Below are 23879 nucleotides of genomic sequence, written 5' to 3'. Positions count from 1 at the left end.
AAAGGGAAGATAACCGGTGACATTCCTGATCCTTCTTCCAACGTATCTAGTTTGCTCCCTTTCGTCTCAAGGATAGTCTTGCAGACGGAAGATGGTCGTACGTTTGGTACTCGACACGATTATAAGTGAGAGAAGGGGAGAATGACCTTTGCAAATCTCATCTTAGAAGTATCAGATGAGATTGTACTGTTGGAAAATAAAGAGAAGTCTGAATATTTGTGTTGGGAGTGATGTTCGGGTTTGATACTCGACCGCTAAGTAATATGAACTTCGCTACTTCTTAAAACGGTATTTTCTACTTCGAGATATTGTGCGGCCTTTCAAAATTTCATTTCCTTCTACACTTTCCTTCTTCATCCATTCATCCATCCATCCATTCATTCATTTCGTTCATTGCATTCACTCATTTCTTCAATTGCCATTCACATCAATCCCGTGTATGGAGAATGGTATCGTGAGAATAAATCTCGCCGTACTATTTCAATACCTTCACTTCAATATTTTCAAATCTCAAGATCCTATCTCTGGTCATTATCATCAACATGCCGGCGCACAAAGGGATCAAGCTGCAAATAATTTCGCAATGGGAGTTAAAAATGCACCCAGAGTTTCCACACCCAGAAAGTACTCAATTTACATTTCGATCACCAAAATTGGACAAAGAAGCTTTCGAAGGTCATGGCCACTCACCAGCTACTAAATCTAGTGATAGCAAGGCCGATCGTTTACTTGGTAGACAGTCCTCAATTATCTCGGTTTATATACCCTCAGCATCAGGTTAAAACCTCTCCCAAGTTAAAAAAGCCAATGCGCGCACACATCTAATACTTGTATAGGATCTCGGTTTTTTATACGATATAACGTCGGCGGCGCCGCACATGAAGGTCCATGGTTCTACTTCAAATTATACATGAATGGCCGACACGTTACATCTTGGGGAACAAATACGAAGAACCGACCGAGCGGGCAAGTGATGAGAGCATTGTTCGAGCCAGGCATAGAATGGGACTACAAGGAAGGTAAAACAACTTACAAGAATCCCGGTACGGAATACAGACCATTCTTCTTCAGCCGGGAAAATGAAGCCTGTGCTGCTGCGGATGATGGTGGTTTGATCGAGATTAGGGTCTTTCGTGCTCGCGGACGTAAGAGAAGAAATCCGCAGCTTGTGCAATACAAAGACCAGTCAGTGTATGGTGTTGTGTAAGTTTTATACCAAACTTCGTGCGCCTATGTCGTATATCGGTCACTCGAATGAACTTGACTAATGTGATTAATTCAGTATGCCCACTCATGGCCTTGTGGAAAAACCTCAAGATGCGAGATATTACGACTGGCATTTGAAGGATGCGAAGGATAATCCATTTGTAACATTCAAATTTCATTACAGAAGTTGGGACCATCTGGAAAGGCTGCATCTTATACCTCCTAACCATCCTAGAATTCTTGAATCCCAGGTCCCAGTTATAGCTAGGCACCTAATGGCCTCAAGCCAAATTATACCACAACCGGACCAACCAACTGGATCACCACATACTCCAACGAAATACTTAGGCAAAGTTTATACCAGCGATCAAATACATGATTCTCTTCGAGCTGCCTATCCTCCATTCGACCTTAGCGACAGTCCTTATTCTCCTGATGAAAAAAACCCCTGGATATCTCGAATCTTGGATGAAAATCAACTAGATTCGTCATTAACGGTCAAAAAGGATCACAGAGATGTATTCGTTGTTTCCACTGATTCTAGCACAGAACCTGATCCTTTCTACATCTCATCGTCTAGAGAGAAAGGCATCGACAGAAGAATCATACCAATCTCAGCAATTTCGGCGCTATCTATTGATGGAACTGGATCACCCTTTTCACATGGATGGTTGGCTAGTGCTTACAATACTAGACCACTACCTGATATACCAAGTCGGAATTCATCAACAGCTTCTCGTGCATCAGCAACTTCTCGTGCACCATCTGTTACCCCTTCTTTAATTTCTTATATTGATAGAGATCAGCCATCTCCAGAACCAGTTATTGGAACTGCAATTGCAGTATCTATTGACTCGGATGTTTCTGAGGTATCTATTGCATTCGATAATGAGAGTGAAGAAGATGAATTCGATGAAGAACATAATTTTGAAGGTCTATCGGCTTTGTCCCCACCACCTTCTAGAGCTGACGTATGGTTCCAATCCAATTTTCATTCATTTAATCTTCCCTCCTTTCTAATTCACTGATCATATTCCTCTCTTACCTCGTCAAAATTGGGATGAAACCACAGTACTGACAATTTTAACAAATAGTCCAAGAGACAAGGAATTATCTCATCATCAACAATACAGCCTTCTTTCTCCCTTCCGAACGTCACGATACGCAAGCCGAGGCATTCAATAAATGAAATCTCACCATTGAAAATACCCCCAAGAAAAGATTCTATCACTGCTAAATCATATGTTAGCACAGCAAGTGACGATACCACAGGCACACTCTCCCTCACCGAGTCAGAGTGGATGCGACGTACACCCTCCCCTTTAAAAGAACAAGAATGGATGCGTCGTACTCCATCCCCTATCAAAGAATCAAAGTGGATGCGGCGTACTCCCTCTCCCGCAAAGGAAACTCTTGTCGAAAGACTCTGGAGCCCAACACCAGAAAAGAGAGAAAATTTGAGGAACAGATTGCTATCTCCGGAAAGAATGGCGGAAATGATGGAATTGAGTATGACTGAAGACGATGATGGCTTACCCCAGCAAGAACATGAGACTGAAGACAGTGCATGGAATGTAGATAGGGTATTAGATGGCGGTGCAGTGGAATTGATGAATTTACGTCATCATCATCATCATCATCATCATAGTCTAGATGAACAAAGCGGAAGAGAGAACGTGGGCGCGGATTATGATGATGGAAGAGTGTTTGATGATTATGAAGATAACACTATGAACATGAGGGAGAAGAATGGAAGTAGGAGTTCGCTAGAAAGTTTTGAGAACCGTATGAGTATGAGGGATGGGAATTGGATTTAAGGGTGGGAATATCGCTCTTGGGGTGAGAGGGTAGAATTTATGAGGAAACTGGGGCACATGTAATAGTAACCAGTTAATAATATATAGTATGAATATGGCTGGCTGTGGCTAGTAGTTTGAGCGGAGTCGATATCAAAGTAATTCTAAGATTGTCATGTTACTAAATGCGAGAATTGACAATATGAAATAAGATTCGAGGTGATACGATGAAAGTAGATAACGCGCTGTGAAAGCGAGAGCAAGTGGAAACACACGCAAGTGTGAAAGCCAAACTGTGCTAGAAGGGGAGAGATATGTGACCAAGGCTCTGAATAGTTGGATTAGAACTCCTACTCACTCACTCCTCATTGCTTATGATTAGTTTTCGCTATGCAATTATCTACCTTCTATACATCCATCATTCTTCTACCCATCCTCCAAGAATTGAGCAAGGAAACCAAAAGATAAATCAAGAAGAACAATACCAAAACACGAAACAAGAGCATGAGCCAAGAGAGATCCTACGATGAAGATAGGTAAGGAGATGTATGCAGTGTTGAAGTATCAGATTACTTGTGCCGGATATGGATACTCGTTAGTGCTGATCTTGTCTCACGATTTCGAACGTAGCTATGTACTAATAAATGTGATTCTTACTCTTTTTTTTTTTTTTTTTTTGCATAGCTGGAATATATTTGATGATCGGGTTTCTTTGTATTTGTTGGGTAGGAGATGAAGTGAAGTGGAGTGGAGGGACTTTCTATGCTGTAGTTGAGAAAGTTTAGGGATTTGTACTTCGCTCGGGATGGTGGGAGGGGAGGTATGATCTGATGTGGTTTGAAGATGAATGTGTATATAGAGATGAATATGGATAAAATACACGCAACATACAGCAGTATATTTCAATTTTCTGCAGATCTGTTTACCTATGTATAGTAATCCTCAGAGCTCACTTGGAGAAACTCTCATAGCAACCCAAAGACAACGAGGAGAAAAAGTACGTTACACACAATCCCTTCTTGTCCTACCATCAACCACGCTGCGAGGCGCATTGTACAGCCATCTATCGGCTACGCCATACTTATTTGCTTCCCGGGGTGTCTCCTACTTTCCGATGTTGCAGCGAAGGGTGCCTGGTACTTACTTATCGAAGCCACATTTCGAAGATATTTGCCGAAAAGATGCGTGATGTTTAGTTGAATATTGGCTTTTGAGTGTGGTTGTACTGGCAATCTTGGATTGATTTCCTAGGAGGTGCGTAGAATGTCTATCCATGCTATGGAAAGCCATTGATACCATCCGCGCCTTTCTTGTCCATTCTCATCCTTAGTTCCGTTTGAGAGAGAAAAAGCAGATAATTAGGTTTCCATGATTTGTTCTGTTAGCCATTGATTTTTAACCTCTAACTTCCCCAAGGAAGCATCGGATAATCTCTAGATTTCCCCTAGCCGAGAGACCTAACAGGAGAAAGGATGTATAAGATCGAAAGAGTAATAATGAGGTAGGCAATTACGCGCTTAAAGGCAGTAGTAGTCTTCCCAGCATCATGCTTGGTCGATCAGAATTGGAAGTGTCTGCAGGAATCAAGATTGACGCTTGAAATGGAAACTCCTGAAGACATTCCCTTTGCAACTCTAACCAAGTAGTTGTTGACACTGACCAGGAAACAAGTTCGATGGGTATCATCGTCGATGAGAACAGGTTGAGGCACGCGTCACCAAGTGATCAGGTAACACAAAACTTACAAGGCCATAGTGGCAGCCAACAGATGTGCCAATCCTTGCCAAGTCAGTATCTTGCATGGATCTCTTCTGATGCAAAAGCCTTCTACGGATGAACGATTGATATTAAAAGTTAGCCGCGCTTTCCAGTAACGATATCCGCCAAAAAATGGTGTTGCAATATTAATCATGCAACTTCCACCGTGTAGAAAGGGGTGCACTTGGTGTATGCGAATAGCCGAACAAGGGATCCTGGTTAATCTGTAGAAGCTAACACACGTGGAATGTTTGTCCTTTTGCCACGTGAAGGTAATCAATTCTTAGATCATTGACGACTCTCTGAATCGAACCTATTTTTGATAGAAATTGCAATGTGGCTTCGAGTCCGATAGCAAAACTAAGCAACTAGCCTACATTTGAAAATACGATAGAAGATATGATGGATATAAGTCCCTCAGTGAATGAAGAACTAAGGGTATCAATCCTTGCAAAGTAACGGTGCGATGCAGCTCCACCATGGTTCTTTTTAGCTAAGGTAAATGATCGTTGATCTTTGGCTGGCATCCACCGTCTTGCAAAACGCATGAAAGTCTGGGGATTGAAAATAATGGCCAGAAATGACTTGTCAAGATGCAAGTATCTAGTGTGCAAAGGGTTCTGCATAACATGGTAGGAAAGGTTCCTATGCGGGTAGACTTTAAAAAGTGGAATTGAAAGTCCTTGCGTAACAAACCGCCAGCTCATGCCGACTAGCACTTTTGCAGTCTTTCGTCTTCACACAACATTCACCCTTCGAAACTATTTTATAGATACCTACCGATTAGACTTTCTTGCGAGATGATGACAGTGTGAAGGCAGTTTTGGGTAGTAGTAGTGGTGGATTGGCGGGAGCAATAGATGATAGAAGTAAGGCGCGGCAAAATTTTGTATTAGCTTCTATCACTATAACGATCAAAGCGCCAGACAATTTCAGATCCTGTCAATTACTAAGGGTTTGTGCCGCTCAGTTCGGTAGGAAGTATGCAGGTATCCGTCCCGGTTCCTTCGTTACCACGAAAGGGTGAACGTATGTGGGTACTACTACGGACACGCACAGCAATAGAATTAGGCAGTGAATGATCTGAATGACTGGGTATGATGATGTATTGCAGGGGTTCCAAGCTTCTTGGAAATTGTAAAGAAGAGAGCTATGACAAAAGTAAAAGAAAAATGCAATCAAGGACATGACACTGATCTGAGCTTCCTTCTTCGGAGTCTCTGGAAGTTAATAATCTAATGAAATCGCGCTCGGCCCGATCATTGTAATCAATGTCATTATTTCCCGAAGTATGAAATATAAAGCTCGGGGCCCTGGCTTCCACGAGTGTTGCATGTGTTGATCAACACTTACTTATCTTGTTGTGGATGAGGTCATGTATAACGACATCTAATGTAAGTGTTCCTTCATATTTTCTTCTAGTATCTGGTTGTCAACTTTGCAGGAAGGAGTTAACACTTGTTATCCGGTAGGAATATTGATTGGTTGCCGAAAGTCTCTCGCCGCTTCGCCAAAATAGCAAGGAGAGAATCTAGTGCCCAGTTTGTAGCTTGACCGCCTTATTCTTTGGGTGTATCTACATCATTCCTGCATATGTAGCATATGCAGAAGTAATGAGTAAATTCGATTTGTTTAAGTGCATCTCGTTGTTGATGTATGTATCGCAAACGTACTTAGCGGTCAAGAATGAAAATGATGTTAAACCACGCGGATTCCCGAATCATGTCGAACAGCATCGAATGCTTTGTCACAAATCCTTGTGTAGTCCCTTCAATGCCAGAACCATTATTCGAGATGGATAGCAACGCTTTCAGTGTCGTCAATCCACCAGTTGCGAAAGGCTGGGAGCAAAATTTTGAAAGCTTTCGAGATTATAAACACTTTCCGCTGGTATGTCGACAGGTACTGGCAAAAACTTACCATGAACTGACTTTCAGCAGTTTCAAAACGAAAGTGGCGATATCTGTCAAGATACGACACCACTTTCTGGGAATCAGGGAGGAAATAACTATTCACCAAAAACACCAACGCATACAGTATTACATCCACAACGGCGTCCATCCAAATCGCATTATTATTCCATCCCCTTACATCCAGCGCCCAACATGGTGCAAGATTATGGATCAGATTCAACACTTGGGGTGGGTTACACCCAGATGGGTATAGACCAGGGCCGGGGAAGTTTTACAGCTTTCCAAAATTGCACGAGTACGACGCCATTTTCAATGGCACACACATCTTTTCCCGGCAATGATTCAACCACCTATCGTTTCAGCAATGACAACATAACTCCAAGGATGGACTACAATGACCCTCACAAGTCCAATACAGACAGACTCGATACATACGAGTCTCTTGCGACAGGTTCTGCCACGCACGACGGCATATTGGATGATTGGTGGTCGAATGAGAATGGCAACTTGATGAATAAGACCAATGGCCATTCAAATGGGATAGTAGCATCGTATAGCATTCCAATCTTTCCTGATGGCCTTCCTAGACCACAGATTGAGCAGCTAGATAATTTCGAGGATAGTTGGAATCATTGGTGGGTAACAGAGAGTGAATGGACACCAGCCCCATTCGTTCCGAGTACGATCAAACCCAGAGCGTTGAACCTTAATTCATCGTTTACTTCAACTGCCTCCATCACCACCAGGGCATCGAGGCAAGCCTCGGCATTTTCACCAGAGTCAACTGTTGTGACAAGTACTCCAGACTATACCCCAAGTACTTCCCCAGCCAAAGAGTTGTCTAAAGAGCACATCACTCAATCACGCTCTCGACACATGCTCCCAAGTTCGAGACCGGTCAGAAATAATGATATAATTGCAGATGGGTTCGACGAAGATGGGACGGCCACAGACAGGCTGGTAGAAAATCGGCGCCCAAGTGTTAGCACTCCCATTAGTGCAATTGGAAACACTCGAAGTCATAAAATCATCAAAAATGACTTTGACATCAAGCATTCCAATGTACTGCTTACGCCCAAAAATAATCTCCTTGATGGTAAATCATCTTCAGCGATCGGGAACGCACCACTTGCTAATCGATTTGAACAAAACAACTTTTTGATTAGCTCAAGACAAGCGGGTATGTCCTATAAGGCAATTCGATCCAATGGAAATTTCACCGCTGCCGAATCCACACTCAGGGGTCGATTTCGAACGTTAACCAAAGATAAGAAAGATCGAGTTAGACAGCCGAAATGGACAGAAAACGATGTGTGTAAATTCTTTAACTTCCCGGAGAAAATGAAGCTAATACTCGTTTTTAGATACAATTGTTGAGCAATGCGGTGAAAAAGCTTGGGCGCAGCACAAACAGTAGTTCAGAGCCACAATGGAAAAAAGTCGCTCAGTATATCTATGATAATGGAGGATCATATCATTTTGGTTATGCCACTTGTCGGAAACGGTGGATTACGCTTAAGAATGTTGATAAGTAGGTATGAGATTGTGCCAGCATTTGAAAAGGGGATTATCAAAGCCTAAGATATAATTCATGTCATTTCAGATAGGATGGTTATCTAGTTAGCGAGAGACATAACAAATTCGTGAATCGGCGGGTTTAGATAACCACTTGACGTCGAACAAAAGACCAGCGAGCGACCGAGAGTCAGTTGATTGGGCGTCCAAGTAGAAAGGTAATGCTGGGCTGACTTTGTATCATGACTGTGCTTTAATAAACAGACTTCTTAGCTCGTATCGAATCAAATTTATATCTTTCCGTCTATTGGCTCGAAAGTACCAGAATTTGCGTGTTGAGAATCAATTGTATTACGCAGAGGTACTCCTATTGTCTCGAGAACATTGACGAGCAATCCCTCGTCCTTGCGAACAGCATCCCATTCAATGTCACTCTTAACTAGTAGTGTACCCGCTAGAAGAGTTCCGTTCAAAGCAACAGATCCGATGATTTTGCCATCAGCATTCTCGATCTGAAGCCCCTCCGATGTTCGCGGACATAATACCATAGATTTGTTAGTAAGTCCCAAGTTATAGCTGATGGACGACTCCTCCTTGAGGTTCTGAGAAAGCGATGTTTTCATTAGCTGGCAAGCCTTCTGGTGCAATTTCAAGTAGGTTGCATGCAAATCTGACGGTTGAACACTGCTTGGGAAAGACGCGGCGAAGTATGTGAATGGGAGCTCTGCATGAGGTATTAGCCATGTACACAAAAAGTTACAGACTAATTACCTGGCGCGGGTGTCTCAACGAGACGGTCGATCAGTGGAGACCATTCCAACTCTTTCTCTAGTCCCGCTCTCATCGATTCGACTGGAAGAAATTGGATGTGTCTATGGGGTTGCGATGCTCCCGAGTATTCTCCTGAATTGAAGAATCCAAACAATTCTTCTCCTTCCGCATGGTATGATTCTAAACAGTTATACGCCGCCTCAAGATCAGCTTCCTCTAACAAGTGCGTCTGTTCTTTGAACTCTTTGGTCGAAAGAATGAAATGATCCGGTATAACAGGAAATTTATTGAGTACGAGATTGTGCGACCCAAACTCTGTTACAAGCAGTGACGGGGACGGCTTTAGAAACGGATTAAATGGCTTTTGAGAGGTATCTTTGGGCTTGTCGGACTTGGGTTTATGTGCCAGCGCTGGGGAATATCGCAATTGAAACTATAACAATCAGTAAGGTTACGTATAACGAGTGAGGCACAGCCACATTGAGCTCTTACCGGCAGCGAATTGCAATGCAGAATGGCCAATTGAGTTTGGAAATAGGTGATATCACCAGCAGCTTGAGCTGCTTTGAATTTCTCACGAACCAGAGCAGGTAGATTCCGCATGATTGTGGAATTGGACGGTGAAGATGTTGAAGGATGTTGACCTGGTGTCTAGAGTTTCCTCAGATAAGACACGGTTGCGGCGATAAGAATATCCCCGATGACGGTGATGCGAGCCAAAACTATCAATGCTTTCAAAGTTCACATGTTGAAAACTCATCATAAGTTACCAGTAAAGGTTCATTGTTAATTTGGAAAACTGGTTATTAGACACTTTTATATCGACTCTTACTAGGCAGCAATAAGTTTCATATCAGATACAGTGAAGCAGCAGCGATATCAAAATGGCGAACAGCAGTCACATATCACAGTGGTAGATTCTCAACGCTTCCCTTGACTAGCCGATACATGTCAAACAAGATGATGAACTATGCAGTCATAGATATGGAGATGATGTTATCAAGCCCGTTGGTGTCCTCGCCTGTCTAGGAGACAGTACTTAGTCTTGGTCCCATGAAAAGGGCTGCGAAGATCTAGTTGATCTCCTAGAACCCACCCATTCTCATGTTTTTTATTCGTTTCTATGCCACGATACTGCCAACAACTGGCACTCTGCTCAAAAGAAAGTTCTCGTAGTTCTTCAACTCGATCTCACACTTGGCAAACCTTCGTCGAATAGCAGGTCAATACAACTGCCTCAAAGACTACCAACATCACGGCTTTCCTAAGCGAAACATAGATATGCTGTCACTCACGCAGGAACTAGAATCTATCTCTCCCGCTCTACCAGTCTCTGGTCTAGTTTACATTCATTTTATTGGGCATTTCCCGTAGCACTTACATTTCTGATTTCGTGTTTTGGGAAGTTGAGTACTTGTTGCATTATTGAGATTGTGCCGTCTGTGACAATTGCTATGATTGTCATAACGTTCATTTCATGCAAAAAACTTGTTCCTGTGTTTTGTCACCGTTATTTATGTCCTATGCACATTTATGTCGATGTTTCTGGTGATAATCCCGAAGCTAAATAAACACCCAAACAGAAAAATCAATCGTAAAATAACATCATTTTTTCCGTATTCAATGGTAACCTTAACCGAACCTCGGGATTGCTGAAGATTGTTAATACTGCCCCACCATGCCTGTGTCTGGGGTTGGCGGCATTTTTCAGCTCGCTCCCAATCGACCCTAAGGATCTAGATTGCTGCAGTCAGCGACGAATCGGAGGTGAATAACCATGTCTCAACCAATGACCAGATAACAATCATTAAAGTATATTTATGATGCAGATCTTTATTCGGGCATCCACTTGATATAGTATCAACAAAAAAATTGAAGTGTATATGACCTGCGCGGGATACCCATCAACCACTTCCTTTCTGATCACTGGCATTCTTCACATCGGAGAAGATGTATCTGCCGTTGTCTTTCGTCTTATTTTTATCCATCTTTCATGATGTGGCATGTCACCCAGTGTTTTCCGGGAAGGTTCTTGAAAGATCAGCAGATCTCCTACCAATTTACGATTATGTGATAGTAGGAGGAGGAACAAGTGGACTTGTCGTTGCAAATCGCTTGTCCAAGAATGCCAGTAGGTCTATTATCTCAAAGAATCGTCATTTTACTCTTGTTAACAACGATTCAGATACCACCGTTCTCGTGATCGAGGCAGGAAATTTGTACGACCTGAAGTTCTTATGACATTCCCCATACTCACGTTGTCTCAGTCACAAAAATGAAGACTTCATAACAGTCCCTCTAATAACTTCCGCCAACCTCCCCGTTCTTGGTAACGGTCCTCTTGGCTCAATCTACGATTGGAATACAACCTCAATACCGCAATTAAACCTCGGAAATAGATCGCTTGATCTGCCGGCTGGGAAAGTAATTGGCGGTTCTTCTGCCATAAATGGATTGGCATTCATGCGCGGTAATGCAGCTGAATATAATCATTGGGAAGAACTCGGAAATTCTGGATGGAATTGGGAGGGCCTGCTTCCTTATTTTAAGGCAAGCGAACATTTTACTCCTGCTGATGAAGAGGAAGTGCAGGACTGGGGCATTGAATATGATGCGAATGTCCATGGGGAAAGTGGTTTTGTCCAGAATGGATACGCGAACTTTTTTTGGCCTAGTACTAGTAAGTCTTTGCCTGCACAATTTGTCTTGTTAATTTTTGCAAGAATCAGAGAATCCAATCTAAAACCCCCCCCAGGAAACTTCTTAGGCGCCTTCTTCGAACTCGGCGTCTCTTATATAAAAGACTCTTTTGCAGGTCTCAATGCCGGCGGCGTGTTCTTCATCATTTCTTCTATTACCCCCGATACCAAAGAACGCAGTACATCTCAATCTTTTTTGCCCCCAAGCTCCAATTTGACTTTTCGTCCTAACTTACATGTATTGACTTCCAATACTGTTACTAAAATCCTTTTCTCTACTCCTTCTAATTATTCGTCTACGAACTCAAAAGAGCCGAGAGCCACAGGAGTAGAATATGCAGCTGGTGTAAATGAAGAGAAATTCACAGTGAATGCTGAGAAAGAGGTGATACTAAGTGCCGGAGCACAGCGAACTCCACAGTTATTACAGATCTCTGGAATAGGACGACGTGATGTGCTGGAAGATTTAGGAATTGATGTCATAGTCGAGAGTGAAGGTGTTGGCGAGAATTACCAAGATCACATATTGTTCACCACTGTTAACAATGGTACGTTGTTTTATTTCCAGTCGATTTGGACAACTTGAGTTTGAATGCTTTACTAATTTCAGTCATTTGAAGCTCCGAACATCGCGATTCAAACTGGAAATTTAAGTACGAATGCTACGTGGCTTGCGGAACAGCTAGAATTGTATCACGAGAAAAGGGAAGGTGGGCTACCGTTTTCCATATTTCTTCGAGGCATATGGTCATACTAACACATTATTTCAATTGATAGGGCCCTTCACAACCGCCTCTGCAAATGTCTTTGCTTTCCTACCCCTCGCCACCATCCTAAATGGTTCCTCCCCATCAACCCTGTCCACGCTCCAATCTCTTTCCCAATCCAAAAATGTATCTCAGTACCTCCTCCCATCTACCCCTTCTTCCGTGCTTGCTGGTTACAAACTTCAACATCAAATTCTCGCATCTAACCTGCTCTCCACAAATACATCTCACATGGAGATGATTGTTAGCGATGGGATCATCATTCCCGCCATTCAGCTCCCCTTCTCTCGTGGCCGGGTCTCCATTTCCTCAACCTCTTCTTTCGATTTCCCTCTCCTAAATCCAAATTACCTTTCTCATCCAATCGATTTGCTACAATTTACCGTCGCATTCAATTACACGCGTTTCATGCGTACTACACCCTCTCTTCAAGCAATCAATCTCACAGAATCATATCCAGGGTCGAGTGTGACAACCCAAGCTGAAATTGAGGAATATGTGAGGCAATCGGTAGTGACTGAGCATCATCACTCGGGTACTGCATCGATGTTGCCGAGAGAATTGGGTGGTGTGGTGGATGATGGATTGAGAGTTTATGGTGTGAAGGGCTTGAGAGTTGTGGATGCGAGTGTGATTCCGATGATTGTTGGAGCACATTTGCAGGGGACTGTGTATGGAGTTGCAGAGAAAGGTGCAGCGAAGATCTTGGAAGATGCACAGAGTAAATAATTCTTCGGGCATCATCTCAAAGTTTATGTGACCCTCAGGTATGTGAGGTAGTCAATACAGCACTAGGTTAAAATCTAGTCTAGCAAAGAATTAGATTTACTCCGAGGCCCACAATAGAACCTCGATCTCTTGTAGCCATCTTGCTGGGTATTCAAACCTCTGTTCTACATAGTTCTACAAAATTAAATAAGCTCAACAAGTTTGAAAGATCGACCAAGGTGATTCCGCCATTGTATTCTTCCAGGGTCACACAAAATAGGTCATATGGAACTCGTCACAAATAGCCTTAAATGTGCAGAAATACGACGTGTAATAAGTTGAAAAGATCATCCCAACAATATCAAACAGCACAAAAACAATAAAAACAGCAACAATAGACAGTGACAACACTCGCACTCTTTTGGTGACCCTCTCCAAAACTCTTTGTCGAACTAGTAGAATTCTGACTCGTCAAGTTACCATTCATATACAGATTCGACGTAAAGATAAGTCGACACCACATTGATCAAACACCCATCAATGTATTTTTGATCAAGAAAAGCTCCCAGTACTCTCTTCCTTCGATAACAAACTCGCTTCTCCCCTAATTCTCGTATCCACTTATTCTGTAGCATAGCATAGCAGAGCATAGATCAACCTATCTACAACTTTTCCCCACGAACTCTCCCATCTCCTGCTTCCATATTATTAGTGTACATGCTTCCGAGCAATCCAGCAGTAGTAATCCTCGTTGTGTCGCCCAAGACTTCTCGCGCAACCGAGCAATGTTTTTCATATCTACTCAAGGAAGTCTTACACAACTTCCAAATATTCCCCATGTCTGGCGAACAGACGCTCGAAAAATGGATTGAGGATATCGTGTGTGTCTCTTTTGAAAAATGTGCCGATTTCAATATCTATAAAGTTCCCGAATCTGCACAGTCGAATACTTTATTATTACTATTTCATCTCAAAAGTGTGGGAGAAATATCATTCCCAAGAAAAAAAGACAAATCGACAACAAGCAAAGACTAGTCAATCTTACAATCACTCACACCCCAATAATGAAAACTCTATTCTCATATACTTCAGGTAATACCAAGAACAAGAAATCCTTTATAACAAAACCCGAACGATGTATATTGTCGAAGTTGTAATCCCAAACTGAACATTCTCTCTTATTTGTTTCGTTTTGGTAGTAACTTTGACAAAGCATCAACTGACAGAGAGTATAACTTTCACACCTCTCTTCCTCAATTTCATGGATCCATCCAACACTCTTCACAATTTGAAATCCAATCAAGATATCCAATCTTCCCACCCTATAAGCAAAAATGAATACCCATTCCCCAAAGGAGAAATGACAAATCGTCTACCATCCATCCATCCATCACTCACGAAGCAATTCCTCACCCATCCACATCTTTCCCTATCATATAAAAACAACTGCACATATACAGCTCTCAAAGTCCAGCCCGCAAATCTTTCGATCGCCACGGAAAGTTGGAAGAGTGGAAGCTTCATTCCAGGAATAGAATGATGTAATGTACGCAGAACCGGAGATACATAGACAACATCTGAAAAGTTAGCATGTCTGGTATAGAACACAAGATGTCATCTACGATACAAGAATGGCTTTTCAAATAGAGACAGTGGAAAGATATTCGACGACATGAAATATTCTCACGGATGATGGGATATAGTACAAGCATGTATAGGAAGATGATAGAAAGAAGGAGGGGTTTGATCACTAGTCTCACTGCCACTACATTCTACCAACGAGGAATGTGAAGCGTTCTTTGGATATGTTTTCGGGGGTATGATTGGGAGCGAAGATTTGCATTTTTGAATATAGTCCTGGGTAATCCAGAAACCATGATAATTAACGCATGACTTGTGTCCTCGCACGGCTCCACACATTTTCATCAGGTTATAGAGTGGTGTAACCTGAAAAGGAATTTCACAGAATATGGAACACTGCTCAAAGATTTTATTGAGGATTTTTTTGCAGCCATAGCATCTCTGAACTGTAATTCATGACCCCTTACGCCTAAAGAGGCACCAAAAACTTCAATCACGATAGTATATCATTTCGTTGCTTTTGACCACAAAAGGTAGATGATGCATGCTATGATTCAAGCACTCATTCCACCAGCTCCATGGTAAACTGCCCCAGTAACAAAGGAACTCTCCTCACTTAGCAAGAAGGCAATTATCGCAGCCATTTCGTCTGCGGTACCCAGTCTTTTCAAGACCATAGAATCGTATTTGCCCTCATCTACATGAGTCTCTCGAGCTTGTCCCATCATTGGTGTGTCAAGCGGACCAGGAGCTAAAGCATTCACTCGTACATTTCTGTCACCGACTTCTAATGCGGCAGTACGAGTGAGGCCAATAACTCCATGTTTACTGGCGACGTAAGGTCCAATTTTCGCAAATCCTGCTTTGTATGAGCACGAGTTTCAACATCTCGATGTGATGGAAAATGACTGACCGTGCGTTCCAGCAATGGAAGATACATTGACAATACTTCCACCATTTTCAATCTTTGACAGCTCAGCCCTTAGAGAGTACATCATACCGGTTAGATTGACCGCAATGATTTTGTCCCATTCCTCATCCTCTAGATCTTGGATCTTCCTTATCCCATGATGCTTACCAATAATCCCCGCACAGTTGGCAGCACCGTCAAGTTTCCCAAATTCCTTCACAATCTCGTCAATCCAACCGTCAACCGATTTACGATTTGAAACATCAACTATCGAGCCCTTGACCTGTGTGGCAAAACTACCCTCCAGGGCAGTCTCGAGAGACTCCTTGGCTATATCACCAATGCAGACGATGGCGCCACGTGAACTAAGAAGCTTGGCTGTAGCAAGACCAATTCCCGATGCACCGCCCGTGATGGCGATTACTTTGCCTTTCATTGACATGATGGTGTTTGTAAACAGGCTGGAGACTGGTGAAATGGATGGGAGGAAGAAGAAAAGGGCATTTGAGAACGAGAAAAGTAGGATTTCGGGATGGGGGGTTGTCATCATAGGCGATGTAACCTTGGGCAGTAGTGGCTGTCTGAAGTGCCAACATAACTGGTTCAAAAAGAATTATCACCATATTGGCATGGGCTTCGATTCGAGCATCGCCGAGTATAGGTAGGCAGCTTAGGAAAGCATTGATTCAGATGATCTTTTTGTCCTCCAGCTTGGATGCCACATTCGTATCTACCTATGTAGTTTTCGATTCATGTGTTAGACATGACTTGGCAGTGTACCTGATAGCCGGCTCTTCCAAGCGGTCGACTAGCCCCTGACTATCGATTCACACTCATGATTTTGAAGGTTGTCGTCTGAACCTATCCTGAGACACGTTGGCGGTGTTGATGGCGTTGATGGTGGTTGACGGTGGCCCGAATTGAGAACCCACTTCGCCTGGTGGGTGGATAAGCACAATTTTATGGATAATTGCACAACATAACATGGAGTTATGCAAACAACGCTAGCCCCCGCATTCCCGTCTCATGACAACATACTAGAACAGGGGAAAAGGTTAAGTAAGATGGAGCCGGAGCCGGTTGTTTCGCACGCTGAATGGTGGGTGGGTATACCAAGGCCCCTTCCTACCTGCTAAGGTATGGAAAAGAGCAAGTTTGGTCTCATGAGTGTCTTTCCGCAAGAACAAAGCCCAGTCAGCAATTCTCTCTCGTCGTTCTCTTAACCATCGACTGTTTACTACTCTCCATCATTGGCGTCGGAATAGTTTGTGAATGTTTATATATTATCTGATTTCTTCATCCCTTCTCGACTCTTCTGGATTGTCCCTTTTGATGGCACTTGGATGATACGAGTACATACATATATGCACGCAACATAACATATCAACCATGCGTTGGACAAATTACCTCCAGGCCGCATCTGCAATAGCAGCGACGGTCGCACAAGCGTCTACATTGACCCCGCCAGTGATACCATTGATTGTGCGAAATCCATACCTGAGTGCTTGGTTGGGACATGCAAGAGAGAATCCATGGGAACATTGGCCCATATTTTGGACAGGTCAAGAGGTATGGAATTGAAGAATAGCTCTCCGTCATTTCATCAAATTCTGGTCACTAAAATTTCCCCTTTTGTACAGATTGGATTCTCTGTACTTGCTTCGGTGCCAGGCGCCGATACTGTCTATCCATTGTTGGGCAGACCTCACGATTCATTGAGTAAAACCGGAGACAGGTAAGTTTTGAAGCTATTGGCATTCGATGTTCAATTGCAAACAACGACTAATTCATTTGTAGCTTCAATGTATCATATCCTGCATTTCTAGGTGCTACGTTTGATGCGTCAACTACAAATCTCACTTATAATATCCCGTCGCCTTCTAAATCCGAAGAGCCACTCGAAGTAGTTTTGTCCTTCCTATCTCCAATTACACCAACCTCGACTTTCCGACAATCAATACCTGCCGCATACTTAACCGTGCATGTCACCGGGGATTTCGATCTCGATGTATACTTGGACATAAATGGATTGTGGGTTAGTGGCAATAGGGCCAATGCCATTGATTGGTCATTCAGTCAGAGTGAACCGGAAAAGGATAGCAAAGAACCACCACTAAAGATCTGGAAGGCCAAGAGAGTGGTCGAGCAATTGTTCACTGAATGGGGTGACCGTTCAGAATGGGGACAATTACACTTCATAGGCCCAGCTGAAGCCAATCATCAAGCTGGTACATCTGCTATACTACGAACCAACTTTTCACGAAGCGGGAAATTACAAAATACTGTTGACACCAATTTCCGAGGGATTATGGATGAGGAGCCAGTCTTCGCATTTGCCTACTCATTCAAGCTCAATTCCACTTCTAATTCCACTTCTGCTGAAAGTGGAAAAACATACGCCAGTGCTCTGTTTACCATTGCACATATCCAAAATCCAGTCATTCAGTTTGCTTCCGCTCGAGGCTTGACAGCGATGCGTCCACTGTGGGCTTCTTATTATCCCGAAGCTGATGACCTGCTTGAATACCATTATAACGACTTTCAGAAAGCTTTTAATCTCGCAAGCAACTACTCGGATCAACTTGCAATTGATGCTCTACAATCTGGATCTGAAGATTATAAGGATATCCTCGCACTCAGTGCACGTCAAGTATTGGGTGCTGCTTCTTTCGCTGGTACTCCTGATGATCCTGTTATTTTCTTCAAGGAAATCTCTTCTGATGGAAACATGAACACTATTGATGTCATTTACCCCGCTTTCCCATTCTTCTTATATACCAATCCTAGATGGTTGGCGTACATGCTGGAGCCTTTGATCGAACATATGCTCAGTGGCCAATATCCGTAAGTTTTCCATCGTCCGAGATCACGTTTAATATTTGGCTAATTTTCGGTAGTAATGATTACGCCATGCATGATCTTGGTTCGTCATTCCCCAACGCAACAGGTCATCCAGACGGTAGGGATGAATATATGCCTGTTGAAGAATGTGGTAACATGCTCATCATGGGTTTGGCATTGGTAAATTCACTTAAATACGACACTAAGCCAGCAAGCATTTGGTCCAATCAAGGTGATCACAAAACTACCCAATTCATTGAAAGCGCTTTCCCCCTTTTTGTTGACGCAGATGGTATGGATGATACTGTTGGAGGTCCCATTGAGGCCAAGGGTGAAAAGCAAGCAAAAAAATGGGTTAAGAAATCGTATAAACTATGGAAGCAATGGACTGGTTATTTGGTCAGGGAAACTCTTATCCCTAGCAATCAATTGTCAACCGATGACTTTGCGGGGTGGTTGGCCAACCAAACCAATCTTGCACTGAAAGGTATCATAGGAATCAAGGCTATGAGCGAGATTGCCGAAGTTGTTGGTGAAACCGAAGATGCTGCTTTCTACCGTAATATTTCCGAAACTTACATCAAACGATGGGAGGATGAATTCGCCTTTTCCAGAGATGGAACTCATGCTAAATTGGCATATTCTTGGTATGGATCATGGACCATTCTATACAATCTGTTTGCAGATTCATTACTTTGTTTCCATATCCCATCAAGCTCATCATCTGCTCCAAGCATCGGGAACGGTCAAAAGCCTATTACTCTCCCTGATCAACAAATTTCGAAGACCGGATTTGTAAGTGACAAGGTTTACAAACTACAGAGTGATTGGTACCACTCAGTTCGACAGAAGTACGGTTTACCCCTTGATAGCCGTCATCTCTATACCAAGAGTGATTGGGAGTTCTTTGCCGTTTCAGTTGCCAGTAAGAAGGTTCGCGAAGAAATTGTCGACTCAATTGCATTATGGGTCAATGAAACTACAACAGGTATGTAGATCTTTATTGGCAAACAAATCGTAGTTCAATCTAATGTTACCACAGATAAACCACTTACAGATTTGTATGACACTGAGGGAACTGGTGGGTTCCCAGGTATCGAGTTTAAAGCTAGACCAGTTGTTGGAGGACATTTTGCATTCTTAGCGTTGGAAAGAGCATGTGACGGGAAGGCTGTTGCTGCATTAGACTTCTTGAATGAAGATGAGAAGTCAGAGGCATATGAAGAAGAGATGATGCATAACGGAGAATTGTAGATTGGAGTAGTATCATTGGCAGCCAGGTCTCTAGATATCTTTAACATATGAGTTTGGTTGAAACTAGGGAAAAGAAAGCACTGCAGGCAAATGCATTTCCTTACAACGACACGTTTCATGGGGAGGGTTATAAGTAGAACCAATGAGAATGCCATTGGTGTATACTGCAATCGCATATACTATCATTGATTCACGCCCTTGATTTCTCATCTATTCAGCTTTACGTGCAGTACCCTGACCTGGCGGATGGTACTCAAGTTTGTAGGAAGGATTGTCAATCTTTGTGGCTGACATGATTGGCATACGTAGTTGTAGATATATGATGTCAAGCACACCTGCAAACTTACAATCATGCTTGTTCCATTTGCTTCCTTCGCCTGTATCCATAGGAATCTACCAGTGATATTTCGATCTATCCAACAAAGAAAAGCGCCTCTTGTTACATGTAAAACCGTAGCTATTTAATGATACGTGCTCAATGCCTAGACCTGATACCTCGAATTATTTGTTTTCAGCTTCACCGTGTTATGGAGCTTAGCCGCTGTCGGTTAGTCTTAGCGCTAGGCCCAATTTTAAATTCGCGACAACTTCTTTTACCTGACGATCTGACCTTAAACGTGCCTCTTCCTTTGAACAACAACTTTCTTCCCATCTTCTTTCTTTATTAATCCATTACTCCCCATCAATAGTATCAGATATTTGCATTCCTGCAATATTCCTTGATATTATTCTCCCTCTTATCCACCGATCTTGAGCATCTACAGAGCTCAAAATTTCGTTTGCGACAGCTCGAGCTTCCAGTTCAGCAAAACAAACCAATCCTTTTTAACCCATTTCGTGTTTTCGTCTTACAATAACACTTCATCATCATGACTTCCACTATGGATTATGAGAACGAGAACGGCACTCGTTACGAAGGTAATTATTTGCATTCTTTCGCATGATTTGAAACTGGTCTTGATCATTTGGGATTCGTGTGCTAAGTTATCTTCCTCACTTTTAGATGAGGCTCCTCGTTACGAGCGTGATCGCAGCGCATCTCCTCGTCCAACCCGTCGCAATGACAGCCCACGTGGAGGACCTCGCCGATCTGCTTCCCCAGACAGAAACGGTCGTGCCGATGAGCGGTTAGTCCACTGAACTACAAATCACAAAATGATGTATTCTGACAAATAATAACAGCAGCGGACCTAAGAATGATCGCGGACCAGGACCACAAGATGATGGTGCAGTCAACCCAGGTTCCAACCTTTTCGTCACTGGTATTCACCCACGTCTTCTCGAAGAAGAGGTTTCTCGTCTTTTTGAGAAGTATGGTGATGTCGAGAAGTGCCAAATTATGCGCGACCCTCACACCCGTGAATCTCGTGGCTTTGGTTTCGTCAAGATGATCACTTCTGATCAAGCTGATGCTGCCAAGGAAGGCCTTCAAGGTGAGGTCATCGAAGGCCGCACCTTGAGCATTGAAAAAGCTCGTCGTGCTCGTCCTCGTACTCCAACCCCTGGCAAGTACTTTGGTCCACCAAAGAGAGGTATGTATCTGATTATTCTTTATACCATCTACACAACTAACGCATCTACAGAGGATCCTCGTGGACCTCCTCGTGGCGGCTGGGGTGGAGACCGTTACGATGATCGTCGCCGTGGAGGTGGATACCGCTATGAACCATATGGTGGTGGACGCTATGGTGGCAGAGATGACCGAGACCGAGGTTACAGTCGCCGTGATCGTGACGACTACAACGACGCTCCCCGTGGAATCGATCGTTACGCCGGACCCCGCGATGGTGGCGACCGTTACAGCCGCTCTGGTGATGACCGCCGTGGAGGTGGAGGAGGATATGAAAACCGTGATAGAGGATACGACAGAGGTGGTCGTGATGATAGACCAGCTCGAGACCCGGCTCCCGCTGCTGCCTATGGTGATCAAGCTCCTCGTGGAGATGCTCGAGAGCCATATGGAGGTAGAGCCTACGATGATGACAGACATTCCCGTCGTGAATATTAATTGCTAACCAACATAGGTGGTGAGCGCCCTGCTCGTTAAATCGTACGATCTCGAAGAACGCAGAAGACAGCTTTGGATCTGCGACTTTCATTGATGCGGGTGTACTCCACTTGTGCTTCTCTTCTCGTTTGTATTCATCATGGTCCAAGGCTTCGGGCAACGGAAAATGCCAAAAAAATTTAGTGCGCTGGGTATACAAATGTTGCGGCGGAATTTCGAGCGAGAACACACGATTCCCTTTGATTTCTTTTTACAACGGATGCTAGGATTTCTTTCATAATATTCAGGTTTTTCGGTTCGACGTACGGTCATTTGGGCGGAGTTTACAGCAAAGACGATCCTTTAGTATAGGGGTGCGTTCTTCCATGGGACATATCACTGGCTTTTTTCGATCAGCTCCCTCATCACCTTATGTCCTCCTTGTACCACTATTCAGTTGAGACTGAGTTTTTATCGCAACCAATTTGCCACGGCCCTATACGCCTCGAAGATCTTGTCGACTTCGTTCGTCTTTAGTCGCCATAAACAAAAGAATTCGATACAACTCATACTCACACACTTAATACCCATGACAACATTACAAAAGAATATTTCGCAAAAAAATGCTTTTCGATACGTATTACATATTGACAGCAAGTTTCAACGTGCTCGTTAATTTCGAAAGAAGATTATTTTCGATTTCACTCAATGTCGCCCATAATGATAATTGCCAACTGTCGTGCTCGCCCCCAATCCGCCCTACTCACACAAAATCACAATAGCATTCATACAAACAAAGAAACACCCATCAATCCCATTTCATAGGCGACTAGTCGTAAATCAACCATGCCTTTTGCATCCATATCACATATTTCGCAATGCTATCGAGACCAGTAATCGCTCAAAAACATTTGCATCCGGCCGAGATGCACTCCCACATTCGCAATCCTGAAGCTATACGTAGTATCATTCTTGATGCAAACGCTAGTTATCATAAATACGAAATCATTCACACAAAGCCATTCTTGTTGATAAAACAAGAACAAAGAAAGAAATGATTTGAATTAAGAAATGAAGAAAGAAAGGTAATTCTCCGAAGATTAGAGATAAAGAGCTGACTGATATTATCATGTTTTTTTGTAGGCAAAGTCTGGATTCGCTACTACATTCCTTGAAGTAAGGGAATGTGGAGTGGCGTTACGCAATGGTTGTATGATGTCTTACCTGAGAAAATAAATCCCATGGTTCGGTTGAGGAATTGCATGGGTAACGGAGACACGAGCCATGGCGTGGCGGGAAAGTTCCCGTAGCTCTGACATGATCTTTTGTATCATTTCTTGCGAGAAAAAGGAAAATAGGTTTATGAAGGTTGGTGACATTGAGTGCATTTATTTTTACGATTGTTTTAGTTCAGCTGATATTGCTTCTTGTGCACTCACTCTTGTATTTGATATCAGATGTGATTATGCACGATTGAATTGAATGGGGATGACCTTCAGAGTGAGTGGAATGAGGAATAATACGGAGTTGCGGAGCTGAGGAGTTGGGGAAGTGGCCTACTTGAGTGATTTGTACAACACTGTCGTTTGGTAGGTAGATGTAGATAGTTATCTAGATTCTTTAGAGATAGATTGAATATCATGAGTGCTGAATATACAAATTTGTTGGTCTGATTGTGATGACTTTAGTTCTTTATATGAATTGAATAATGAGTTTCAATACTAGGTATTCAATTAGTCATGTATTTATTCTTCCTGTAGGCAGGATCGTTAGATGTACTATAGGATTGTCTATATATTCATAGCGTATATAGTGTAGTATATTATATTATATTAGATATTAATACTCTCTCTCCCTTTCTCTTATCTTTTTCCTCGTATTTTATAGTTTGTAGTTAGTTTATAGGAAATTATAGAAAATAAAGATTGATATATCAATAAGAAGGATGAAAGGATAATAGGATAATGAGTGATTTATAAAAGAAGAGTGATGGGATGAGATATAATATATAATGTATATAATCTATATAAAAAAATAGTAGAAGTGATGTACTAAAAGACGCAGGCGGAGAAGACGTAGAAAGGTACGAGGAAAGGTAGAGGGGGAAAAGAGTGTAAATCTATCCATCAATATAGTGAGTGTTAATTTAAATGGATAGATGAACTAATTATCA

The 23879-nt window shown here is 42.7% G+C and overlaps 7 protein-coding genes across 8 annotated transcripts; 5 read left to right on the top strand and 2 right to left on the bottom strand.

The window, feature by feature from the left end:
* Positions 1-388: 388 nt before the first annotated feature.
* On the top strand, positions 389-3178 carry BCIN_10g01110 (hypothetical protein). Its single transcript, XM_024695433.1, has 4 exons — positions 389-777; positions 837-1203; positions 1283-2177; positions 2301-3178. Exons 1-4 carry the CDS (start codon positions 543-545, stop codon positions 3021-3023), a joined length of 2220 nt encoding a protein of 739 aa, XP_024551227.1. The 5' UTR covers positions 389-542; the 3' UTR covers positions 3024-3178.
* Positions 3179-5973: 2795 nt separating this feature from the next.
* On the top strand, positions 5974-8341 carry BCIN_10g01100 (hypothetical protein). Its single transcript, XM_024695432.1, has 3 exons — positions 5974-6650; positions 6701-7984; positions 8038-8341. The coding sequence occupies exons 1-3, from the start codon at positions 6483-6485 to the stop codon at positions 8206-8208; spliced, it is 1623 nt and encodes a 540-aa protein (XP_024551226.1). The 5' UTR covers positions 5974-6482; the 3' UTR covers positions 8209-8341.
* Positions 8283-9741, bottom strand: BCIN_10g01090 (hypothetical protein). Its single transcript, XM_001555703.2, has 3 exons — positions 9452-9741; positions 8960-9392; positions 8283-8912 (listed from the first exon to the last, which is right to left on the bottom strand). The coding sequence occupies exons 1-3, from the start codon at positions 9560-9562 to the stop codon at positions 8479-8481; spliced, it is 978 nt and encodes a 325-aa protein (XP_001555753.1). The 5' UTR covers positions 9563-9741; the 3' UTR covers positions 8283-8478.
* Positions 9742-10575: 834 nt separating this feature from the next.
* Positions 10576-13753, top strand: BCIN_10g01080 (hypothetical protein). Its single transcript, XM_024695431.1, has 6 exons — positions 10576-11090; positions 11145-11178; positions 11227-11639; positions 11715-12206; positions 12279-12368; positions 12436-13753. The coding sequence occupies exons 1-6, from the start codon at positions 10910-10912 to the stop codon at positions 13152-13154; spliced, it is 1929 nt and encodes a 642-aa protein (XP_024551225.1). The 5' UTR covers positions 10576-10909; the 3' UTR covers positions 13155-13753.
* A 445-nt stretch (positions 13754-14198) lies between these two features.
* On the bottom strand, positions 14199-16668 carry BCIN_10g01070 (hypothetical protein). The gene is made up of 2 exons (XM_001555706.2): positions 15628-16668; positions 14199-15573 (listed from the first exon to the last, which is right to left on the bottom strand). The coding sequence occupies exons 1-2, from the start codon at positions 16064-16066 to the stop codon at positions 15269-15271; spliced, it is 744 nt and encodes a 247-aa protein (XP_001555756.1). The 5' UTR covers positions 16067-16668; the 3' UTR covers positions 14199-15268.
* On the top strand, positions 16665-20082 carry BCIN_10g01060 (hypothetical protein). Its single transcript, XM_024695430.1, has 5 exons — positions 16665-17193; positions 17265-17359; positions 17422-18468; positions 18522-19453; positions 19508-20082. The coding sequence occupies exons 1-5, from the start codon at positions 17014-17016 to the stop codon at positions 19717-19719; spliced, it is 2466 nt and encodes an 821-aa protein (XP_024551224.1). The 5' UTR covers positions 16665-17013; the 3' UTR covers positions 19720-20082.
* A 144-nt stretch (positions 20083-20226) lies between these two features.
* BCIN_10g01050 (hypothetical protein) lies at positions 20227-23364 on the top strand. 2 transcript variants are annotated; one of them, XM_024695429.1, is made up of 5 exons: positions 20227-20637; positions 20723-20846; positions 20902-21251; positions 21303-21683; positions 21744-23364. In XM_024695429.1, exons 1-5 carry the CDS (start codon positions 20589-20591, stop codon positions 21764-21766), a joined length of 927 nt encoding a protein of 308 aa, XP_024551223.1. In that variant the 5' UTR covers positions 20227-20588; the 3' UTR covers positions 21767-23364. The 2 variants fall into 2 exon arrangements, with proteins under 2 accessions (XP_024551223.1, XP_001555758.1); XM_001555708.2 differs by having other exon boundaries at positions 21303-23364.
* The last annotated feature ends 515 nt before the right edge of the window (positions 23365-23879 follow it).

Source organism: Botrytis cinerea, chromosome 10, assembly GCF_000143535.2.
Source record: "Botrytis cinerea B05.10 chromosome 10, complete sequence".
Taxonomy (NCBI): Eukaryota; Fungi; Ascomycota; class Leotiomycetes; order Helotiales; family Sclerotiniaceae; genus Botrytis; species Botrytis cinerea.
Note: the sequence above shows the minus strand (reverse complement) of the source record. Positions and strands in the feature narration are given on the sequence as shown.